Here is an 11,048-nt window from a genome sequence, read left to right as displayed (position 1 = left end):
GTGAGCTATGGTGGTTGTGATGGCGCCTGAAATGGTGATGTCGGGCAGGACGATGGTGATGAAATTTATCCTAGAACGGTGGTGAAATGAATGGTGGCAGTGAACCAAGGTTGGTGGTGGAATGACGAGCTCGGTTGGTGGTGTTGTATAACGGCTGCCGCTGCTTATATTTGGTTTGCATGGTGGTGTTTGAGGTGTAATGGCAATGCCGCTGCTGCTTGGTTGATTGCTGCTCGTCCAAGACGGAGTTGTTGCTTGCAGGTCGGAACTATGTTGGTGTTGAGTTGGTTGATAATGGCGATCAAGGACTTGGCTTCATTTTGGTCAATGTCTAAGTTGACTTTCTTCATACGATTCAAATTTTGTTTGCCAATTGGTCTATTTTGTATATTATGTCCCGTCTTTAACTCGCCTTACTTGATTTCCATCTTCATTAACGAACTAGATCCTAAGAAAAGTAACACAACAAAAGAGCAATAATAATTCTCGAAACATAAGTATTATTGGCAATTATTGTAATACCCCGTAATTTGATAAGTAGTTATGTATATAATTTATGTAACTAAAATAATTAATTCATAATAATAGCATTTAAAATAATAATTGCAATAAGACGGAGTAATATAATAAAATGAGTCGGGATTAGTTAATTGGGCCGTGTAGATTCTTTGGGTTGTGTGCTCGGGTTGCTTAAGTAACAATAATAATAATAATAATAATAATAATAATAATAATAATAATAATAATAATAATAATAATAATAATAATAATAATAATAATAATAATAATAATAATAATCTGAATTAGTAGTTGCAGAACTACTGTCTGTGTAAAAAGAATCATTTTTAAGGATTTTTAAATTATTACTAGAATTACTAGAATCATCAGACATAGTTTCTGTTTCACTCTGTAGATCTAGTTCATTAAGAAATAATTTTGAAATCTTGTCTTTAAGATCGTCATCTATATCAAGATTATTAATTTTTTGTTGGGTCCAGCAATTGTTTGCCATATGACCCTTTTTATTGCATTTAAAACACCTTATTTCTTTTGAAGGTATATAACCCTTTTTCCTATAATGCTTTTTATGGAATTTTCTCTGATTTTTTCGATCAGTTTTTTCTTCAAGTTTTGCTTTAGAATATCTTCTCTTTTTATATCTAGGATAATAAGTTTTATCCTTGCCTTTGTGTTGTTTTCTACGAGAAGTAGAAGGTATATCCATACCAAATTGTTCACAAAATTCTCCTAATTGGTTTCTTTCAATAATATTTTGGTGTTTGAGTTGTTGGTTTAATTTAATTTCATTACAAAGGTTTATACCTTCTGCTGTACAAGCTTTAATAAGGTGACCATAATTATATCGTTCATAATTAATAGAAGGATTATCTCCACGAAGAATCTTTCTGATTCTTTCTGCAAATAAATGTGGTAAACCATCAATAAATTTAGCTTTCCAATGGGAGCTATTGCATTCTGGTAAAAGCATGACTCTGCTAAGGAAGGTGTCTTTGTACCACCTAAAATCAGTTAAAGTTTTACATCTAAAATTTTGTAAAAGAGTTCTTGTGGAATCATAATTATTACCCAATTGACCAGTAAAATGATCAAGTATATTGACAAGTAAAGTGTAAACCGCAGTTTCTGTAGGCACTTCATCTTTAATTTCTGTATTTGTAATAATAGCTGTTTTTTGTCCATTAGTGAGGTAATTATCCCACCATCCTTTAAGTTGACCGGTGAATCCCGATGCTATCATTTTAGCAACAAAGGGAATCACTATTATTAGCATTTTTACAAACTTGAGAATACATAAGCATTCTATGGCAATGGTTATGAATTTGTTTTTCAGCAAAATAATCTATATTCCATTCATAGATATGAGATCCACTATAACTATGTCCAATAATCTCAAAGATTTTCTTCCCCGTCCAATATCAACAGGTGAAGGTCTTCTATTATAATATAGAGTATTAATAGGTTTTTGACTCCATTTATTTTTTGAAACAACATTCAAATCATCTTTGAAATTCGGATTGATTTCTTCATTTAAAGTTTGCAACTTTAAATTTGCAACCTTATCAGCCAACTGACTTATAAGTTGTTCGTTTTTAATGTCAGATAAAAATTTATAATTCTTTATTTCAGGAGGATTTTTGATAATAGGAGTTATTTCTTTCGAAGAAGAAGAAGAAGGGTCTTCAGTCTTGGTATTTTGAATGACTTGATTAAGAAGATTTATGACTTTATTAGCCTTATGGTGTAAATCTGTAACATGTTCTCCAAGAATTTTTAAAGATAGATTAGCATAATTATTTTGTTCACTTAAATAATTTAAATGTTTAGTAGTCGTGGTAATAGTTCCGTCTTCATAAATTTTTGAAAGGGGCATGTAAGAACACCCATCTAATTTAAATTTCTTAAGAGGAGGATAAACTCCCTTAACTTCATTACCATTGAGAAGTTCAAAATTTCTTTTAAGAATAGTTAAATGATTATATAAATAAGTTGAACAATACCAAGGGACAAAATAAATAACTGCATTTACTGATTTGCAGTATTCATAAAACTCATCTTGCAAGATGTTTTGTTGTTTTTCATCAAAATTATGAAAAAACCAATTTCTAAATTTTTCCCAAATAGGAGATTGAAATTCATTACTAATTAATTTTCTGGTTATTGAACCAGGAGAAAAATCTAGTAAGGCCTTCTTAATCATCAGTATAACTCATTTGGGACAATGTGTCCGCTTCTTTTTTAGAATGTCGTCTTAAAATTTTATCAGAATGCATTCTTAAAACATCTTCATTTGTTTCAATAAAATCTTCATCTCTTAATTGAGAAGTTGAACACCTAGATGTACTAGGTATGTCTAAATCTTGATCAAGGGTTGAAATAAAAGTCCTATTAGAAAAAGATCTAGTCATTTTTGAAGTACTACTTCTAGGTCTAGTATGGTTATTGCCGAAATTTAAAGTAACTCTCCTTCAGAGTTTGTCAGTACATCAAGTAAATTAGTCTCCATAATCGGTTGAGGAGGCATAGCCTGGGTGATTGTCCAATTTTCAGGGAAAGATATTTCTTCCCATTTAATAGCCTTTCTAGTAGTGATATTAGATCTGTTACAATTGGTTTCAATAATAATAGTCTCATTTATAGCTTTATCAGCTAATCTACAGTGAGGATTTAAAGTATATAAAGGTTTATAATAAATCCTGTAGCAAATACAAATTAATTCAGATCCTTTAGCATAATTGTAACCATGAGTTTTAACATTTAAAGTTAAAGCATCTAATATATTAGCATCTGTTAAAGATAATTGTAAATTTGGGTAAACGTCAAAATATACTGGACCATGAGCCAGACTGGATTTAACAACTCCAATAATTGACTTTTGCCAATTCAAATTTCTGCCATCTCTTAAGGTCAAATAAAACTTTCTCGTAATCCTTCCGAGTTAGTGGTTTAAAAGCCACTTGGACTAAACCAATATGAATAAATTGGTGCTTAGATTTTCTTAGTGGTTCTAAGTCACTGTTGTTTAAAAGTTGAAGATACATTTCTTCATTATTTAGAGAAATAGATTCCTCTGTGGTTTTAACTCTGTGTTTTAACCCGATATATTCAAAAAACCCATAATTATAAATAGTTCTTTTGCTAACTTCTGGAATTGTCCATTTGTTTAGCAACTCTAAATTCTGAGGATATTCAACCTCTTCAGTCATACTGTTTTTCACAGTAGACTTACCCGTATTAAGTACGCGTAAACTCATAAGATGAGAAAATGTTGAATTATGACTTAACTATCATAAATTATATATACTTCCATGGCTCTGATACCAAATTAAGGCGGATCTTTTACAGTACTAACATAGTATAAGAACGAGGACGCACACCCAAGTGCTGATTTAAGATCACAAATTATTGAAAATATACCTAGCACTTCTCATAATAATTTGGATTATGGAAAACAGAGTTTTACAGAAGAAAAACCCTATTCTTTAAATGAAGTTTATAAACGTCTTCAAAATAAAAACGCAACTTCTAATCCTTCTTCTTTACAAGATATTTTGAAAGAGATGGATAATTTAAAATCTGAGATTAAACTTCTAAAAATTGAAGAACAAAGAAATGATACTAGAATTTCTAATCTTGAACAACTTTTTATTTTTCAAAATGATTTGCTAAATAATGATCAAGAATCTAATGAAAAAGAAGTTGATAACCATGAGATTCCTATTCTTAACCCTGATGGTAAGGATCAAGCTATGCAACTTGTTAATACTCTCCCAAAGCTTGAGAAAAATAAAAAATTTCTCCAAACCATAAATATTGTAATACCCCGTATTTTATATAATCGATTAAACGGATATTATTATATATTAGTATTATACATTTTATATTGGTTGCATCGTAATATCGTGAATGTTATTAAGTCGGGTTTATATCGTATATGTTGAGTCGGGCTACATCACATTTTGTCTTTTGGGTCAAGAATTACCCATCTACATTTACCCAACGACCATACCCGTTTAACCCATTTGCCCTACCCGGAACATGTAACCACCATTTACCCTAAACCTAATCTAAGAGCCGCTCTCCCTCTCGCCCCTTTTCATTTTATCATTCATAAAACCATTTCTAAACCTAGAGAAAGGGAGAGGAAGAAGAATTGTCGAGCCTTTCATTTGATTGAAGATTTCTCATCGATTCCAACCTAATTCGATTTCCCTGTTTGTAAGTCAATTTCATTCCATTGTTTATACTGTTTTAAAATGTTCGTCTTCAAAAAGTTTGAAAAGAGAGTCCAGTTTATTTGATGTCTAGTTTATGCATATAAAATCTCGTAGTCAAATTCTTTATGGTTTGTCATAGGTGATTAATTTATGAACATGTCGCTGAAAAGTCCGTGAATCTGATTTGGTTGTGGAAAATGATTTGAAACCCTAAATTTTATGTCGATTCAGTTATGAGGCTTCTTCATACATCATCTTTGTATAGTCTAGATGATAATAGGATTTGGAATTACTGCAAAATAATGTTTTAAACTCGTTTTATGAATCAATACTTTTTATGCGATGGTTTCTGTCAGTTTTTGGAAATCAGTCTGAAAACTCTTGATAAGTTTGGAATTCGAGAAACACACGTTAGATATAATTTGTATCTAAGACTCATGGGGTTCCAATCCAATTGGCCTTGTATCAATTTGATTTTTCTGGAATTAGTTATGTATTTTATTCCGAGTCTCATTATGTCTTTGGAAAATCGGAAAATCGTGTTTGTTCTTTAAGTTGATATTCCTATTAAGTTATGATGAGTCTAGGTTATGTGCATGATTATTTGATTGAGTAGGTGGTAATTATACATAATTATGTTATGTAGGTGATGGATATGTGAAGGACCATAATTGATTGCTTGTGTGCTTGGATTGCGAAAAGGTAGGGAAATACACTTGACTTATTATCGTTGTTGTCGAATGGTGTTGACTTGTTTGTGTTTCATATGACCAAACTGTGAACGTTGACTTGATTCGTGGTTGTTGATTCATGATATGATTCATATCCTGGAATGTGCTTGACTGAATTGATCGTATTGAGTATATTATCACAACATTCGGTAACCGGCATGATTCTATGATTTACCAGTTCAATGATATACATATTGTGTTGCATTAATTTCTTGAGCATTCATATGCATTGGAGATGGAGGATGTTGTAGTGACGTGGTGTGGTGATGATGATGTTGTGATAAGGCCCAGCGGGTTCGCAGACTTGCCCTGGTGTCCTCGATTGCGTAGCGCGGATCGGCTACGGTCGATATATAGTCTACCGGGATCGGTATGGTGGGCGTTCGGTTATGAGATATGAGTTGAGATGGAGGTGGAGGTGACGGAGGAGCATGCATATCATATTTTGTTGTTTCATTGTATTCCCTACTCAACCTCGTGGTTGACCCTGTGTATTCGTGAACACCTGTGACTATCCAAATATTGGGGAGCAGGCTTGACAGGTTTATGAGATAGGATGGGAACTTGATGGGCGTGAGACACTGGATCAGAAGTAGCTAGATCATCATTTAGAAGACTTTCACTTTTATTTATGTTAGTTCTTTGTAATTTGATGTAAATGAGGTTTTGTAAAAAGTTAAGTTAAAGAAATTATGTAATTTGCCTTGGAGTTTAATTTGTTATTCACTACCTCGGGAAACCGAGATGGTAATGAATCCGGTTTATTAGGGAATGTCTTGCTAGAGGCTCCTTTATAAATCGGGGTGTTACAAAGTGGTATCAGAGCGAACGATCCTCAGGCCTAAACCAATGAACCCAATGAACGTAGGATGTGTCTAAATAAAATGAACCCCTGGGAATAAACTGTTAGGAGCTCACAGTGCGGTTAAGAAGGCGCCCTTAATGCGTGCTCTTTTGCCCTCTCGCTTTTGAACCGAGGTAACCCGAGATAAATTGAGTGAATGGGGTAGTTAGAAGGAAAACCTTGGATATAATCGAGTTGATATATACTTTGAGACCTATATATTCTAACCACTCTGCAGGACAACGTTACGGTAAGTATTTTGTATGAATGATGACGTGATCATATGATGTTGTGGAGATGAGAAATAAATTTTCGTGTTCAGGTTGATAATCAATGAAGTGTTGGATTGTGGTAATCGTGAGCGTAGAAATAATTGCGAATTGATGATATTTATCTGGATGGATGTTGAATGACGTGTTGATAGTGCTATTATATCTAGCGATATGCGGTTATGTGATCCCGAAGCCATGCTAGTATAGTATTGTGATAGTAATCAGAAACACTATTGAATTGCATGTTTCTAGTCATAGCAATCGTGATTTAGATGTAAGGAGTAGATCGAGATGCGAAGGGATTCTATGGGATAGATGTTTACGTAAGTACAAAGTGTGAGATTTAAGTTGGGATGGGTTAGTATACATAGTATGCTCATAAGAGCTTGTAACATAGTAAAGAATGACCTAGTGCTGAAACTCGTTTTGTTTGATTTTACTCTTTAATTGACCTTACTGCCATTTCTTTTCTGTTTATTGCCTATGGATGAAAATTTTATGAGAGATAGCCTCGTGAGTTAGTGTTCATTTGGCGTTGGTTTCATGCTTATAGGATATACGGATTAGGAGTAATAAATATTTTAGTGGGCTGTGGTCAGGAAGTTCCTGTGCAGTGATGTTTTGACCAACGATTTTGTAAAAATCCTCATTTAAATTGTATTAATAATTTTTGCATAATTCCAACTCCATCGATCAGAAGATTCGTATATGTTTTCAAATTGATAAGCCACGAAAATTCTTGATGTCTCTATAATAATTGGTAAGTTTTGCAAACTGACCCATGTTTCGGACCAATTGCTGTCACATACTTGTTTGGACCAACTGAGTTGCAAAATCCTTTAAAAATTGAATTCTTGAGCTTTGGACCTCATTTTTTTCTCACGAATTATTAACTCTATGTATGTTATAAAAAGTAATATAACTCAAGTTTTCGTTGAATGGTTATTTATTCATGATTTTTGGAAGTTACAACGTGAATCATAACTTTTAAAATGTGAATTCTATGTTGAGTTTTCATACAGTTGTTCGATTATTTCATGAGCCTTATTAATGTGAAATTATAGTGTCTTTATATGATGATAGTAGAACACATATTCATTGGTTATGTATCTTAATAAGTGATAAAAAAAATTAAAGTTTAGTTTATAACATTGTTGGCATGATAGTATGAGTGAAATTGAATAGCTTAATTTGATTCTTAATCGAGGGTGAAATATTTTATACGAGTCCGGTTGTTTGCATATTTTATATATGCTTGGCATGTTGTAATATCTCTGGTGTGTTCATCATATTTGTATAGTGGTCGGATATATATAAATATAAAACTATATTGTCATATCTTGGTAAAGTTGGTGGCGTTAAATGTTAACTTGATTGTTCTAATATACTCGCGTGAATATTTATAATAATTATGTTTAAATGTTTACACATGGATGGTAGTAATGAGTATGTCTAAATGTTCACACATGTAGGATGTCATCTGAGTTCTCATGTGTTTTATGTGAGTCTGTGTGCCTATAGTTATACTTATTACTTTCATTGCATTAATTTATTTCAGTTGAACCTAAACTTATGATATGATAATAAAATAGTGTTGTTGTTCCTTATTGGATATGTTCATAGTTGTATGGTCATGAAATGCTAAGGTGATTGTTGCAATTGTCACGATATTTGAAATATAGTTGATATAGTTACGATATAGTTACGATATTTGAAATATATTCTCGAACTTTCGAATTATAATGAGATAACCCTTTGATGATTCACATGATATGCGTTGGTTTAAATGATAGCCGTTATAGTTGCATTCAATTGAGCCTACGAGTTGCCTATTTGTTCAAACCGTGCAAACCGTAGAAACGTGTTCACCTTACTAATCTTTTGTCATAGATAATGTTTTACAAGTTATATGATGGTAGATGTACATGTTTAAGTTGTTTATGCGATATCTCTCATTTTTGCTGAAAATGAATTATACTGAGTTGATGGATACAATTGAATGGTATGGTTGCTAAAATGTTAAACATATGTGTGATATGGAAGTAATTTTGTTGTTATTGTGAATCATATAACTATTAATACTCAATTGTAATTTCAGTTGTTTGACTTCTACATTATTAAGTTAATTACTCATGACGCACAGTCGATGGTTCCGTAAGGAGTTTAACTGGGAATTTTATAGTGTGCCTCCGATCTAAACTAATAATCTTCTTATATTGACTATATGGTTAGACTCTTGTCTAGTTCTTATGACGTGATAAATCGTTTTAAAATTTAACATGTAATTGAGTTGGTACTTATACTTTGTGTGACCATGCAACCTGTGATAAATAGATCTATAATAAAGAGGTAAAAATTTGATTGAACACAGTTAATTTGTAGTTACTTGCTTTACTTTATGGTACGAATCGTATGCTTTGATGAGACGTCACCAGGGAATGTGTTCTATCTAAAAGGTCTCCGATTAAATGTCGTAGTCGTGTTAGTTGAATATAACTCGAGTAAAGAAGTGCAACTAAAATCCCGATGTTGAGGTAATAGTCGTTCATTAGTAAAGATAGGACTGAAATGAATAAGATGAACCTGTAAATTATGAAATATGAGTCGACACCTAAGCTTGTATTGTTTGAAGGAATTGAATTAAGTTTATCTGATTTTGAGTTTCGTAGTAAGTCAGAAATGGATTCTATGGACGGCTCATATAAGATTTATGTTAAGAAAGTTATTCACCGTCCAAAGATGAAAGTAAAAGTTTTGTAAATGAAGTTAAATTTTATCGTGTGAGTATAAATTGAATGAGATTTCCAAATGTGTCCGTTGTATGGTTTCATGATATTTGCTAGTCTGGAGGAATGAAGCTAGAACGGAGTCACAAATTAGTGGATTAATTTGGTCATGTTGTTCGTTCATGTAGTGAATTGGTGGGTTGTGGTTAGTTACGAATGTCAAAACGGGAAATGTAATGTGGTGATTTAAGTGAGTTATGTGTTAACATGGTATGTTGAAATTGGTGTAGTTAAATACATTTAATCTTTTATGTCATTGTGTTGGGTGCAGTTTAAATATATTTAACACCAAGAACGAAATTTTATGTATGATAGTCTTGTATGTTAACTTTCCAATATCGCTGTTTACTAGCTTGATTGACTCGACCAATAAGTTTGTAAAATTTGCCAATCAATGTGCGTTCGTCATTCGTGAATAAATTCCAAACCCTTTGTTATGAGGATTAAAAATATTTCTATGATGATAAGTGCTGCGAAACTGGTTGTCTTCATTTTATGGGTGATCCTGTGTCTTGACCTAAATCTGTACAGTTATGTAAAGGAAAGTCAGACTGGACCTATTAGGTTACAAATTTTCATAAATCGATTTATTAAGTTTCGACCCTAATTCTTTTCTTATGTTGATTGATTCCCTATGTTTCTAAGGTATGAGATTACAATGATTAGTGAAATGAATAATTACTAATGATTTTTACTGGTAACCTTGTAAAGCATTGTTCCATTCATAATTTGATTATTCACATGAGTAAATGTTACCAATATTTCTTGGAAAATATGCTGCCACGAGAATACGCCGGATAGGATTATCGTGGTATGTTACATTAGTGATCTTGCTTAGTAACCTTGATGAAACGATGTTATTTGACATGAACCATATGTGAGCACCTAGGCATCTTCATCTTTGTAACCTGAGTAGTAATGTATAAATTAGATTGACAAGCAGATCCTGTGAATGTTATTGCATGTATTGATTGATATGAAGAGTGTCTAGATTAATACTGAAATGTCTTAAGTTATTCAACGTGGCTTTTGCTCCGATCCGTGGCGATGTCTCAGAAAGCAAAGAAGAATCGTAGCTTTCTTGAGAGAGCTTGTATATTGATTGTCTTTAGTAGGGATTAGTAACTTGAGCGTGAGTTGTGAATCTTTTATCCTCTTTCAATTGTTAGCAGTAGTTTGAGAACTTTTGTTATAATAATGAAGGTTACGGGGACGTAACCATGTTTAAGGAGGGTAGGATTGTAAAATCTACAATCTTTATACTTCATGTGTGATTTCTCAGTTTGGCTATATTAGTTATGCGTTGTGTGGGTTATGTTGGAGTGTTACATGATGTGTTTCTGTTATGGTTAAACTTCGGGGACGAAGTTTATTTTAAGGAGGGTGGAATGTAATACTGCGTTTAATATTCAATTTGGTGGGTGCCTTACATACCTTTGTATATGCGTTTCATAATTCGTTTGCGTTGGTTGGTAGAGAGGGTAAACTTCGGGACGAAGTTTCTTTTAAGGAGGGTAAACTGTAATACCTCGTATTTTATATAATCGATTAAACGGATATTATTATATATTAGTATTATACATTTTATATTGGTTGCATCGTAATATCGTGAATGTTATTAAGTCGGGTTTATATCGTATATGTTGAGTCGGGCTACATCACATTTTGTCTTTTGGGTC

At 32.6% G+C, this 11,048-nt stretch overlaps 1 protein-coding gene across 1 annotated transcript; it reads right to left on the bottom strand.

The window, feature by feature from the left end:
* Positions 1–413: 413 nt before the first annotated feature.
* Positions 414–1,759, bottom strand: LOC141602297 (uncharacterized). The gene is made up of 2 exons (XM_074422600.1): positions 823–1,759; positions 414–448 (listed from the first exon to the last, which is right to left on the bottom strand). The coding sequence occupies exons 1-2, from the start codon at positions 1,757–1,759 to the stop codon at positions 414–416; spliced, it is 972 nt and encodes a 323-aa protein (XP_074278701.1).
* Between the last annotated feature and the right edge of the window lie 9,289 nt (positions 1,760–11,048).

Source organism: Silene latifolia, chromosome 9 (assembly GCF_048544455.1).
Source record: "Silene latifolia isolate original U9 population chromosome 9, ASM4854445v1, whole genome shotgun sequence".
Taxonomy (NCBI): Eukaryota; Viridiplantae; Streptophyta; class Magnoliopsida; order Caryophyllales; family Caryophyllaceae; genus Silene; species Silene latifolia.
The sequence above is the reverse complement of the archived record's forward strand: the minus strand, read 5'-3'. Positions and strand labels throughout refer to the sequence as shown.

Excerpts from the sequence above, each read along its gene's own strand:
- LOC141602297 (XM_074422600.1), bottom strand. The coding sequence starts at position 1,759 with ATGATAGCATCGGGATTCACCGGTCAACTTAAAGGATGGTGGGATAAT. Across the intron at positions 449-822 it reads TGATTCTTTTTACACAGACA|GATCTAGTTCGTTAATGAAG; the intron begins GTAGTTCTGCAA and ends TACTTTTCTTAG.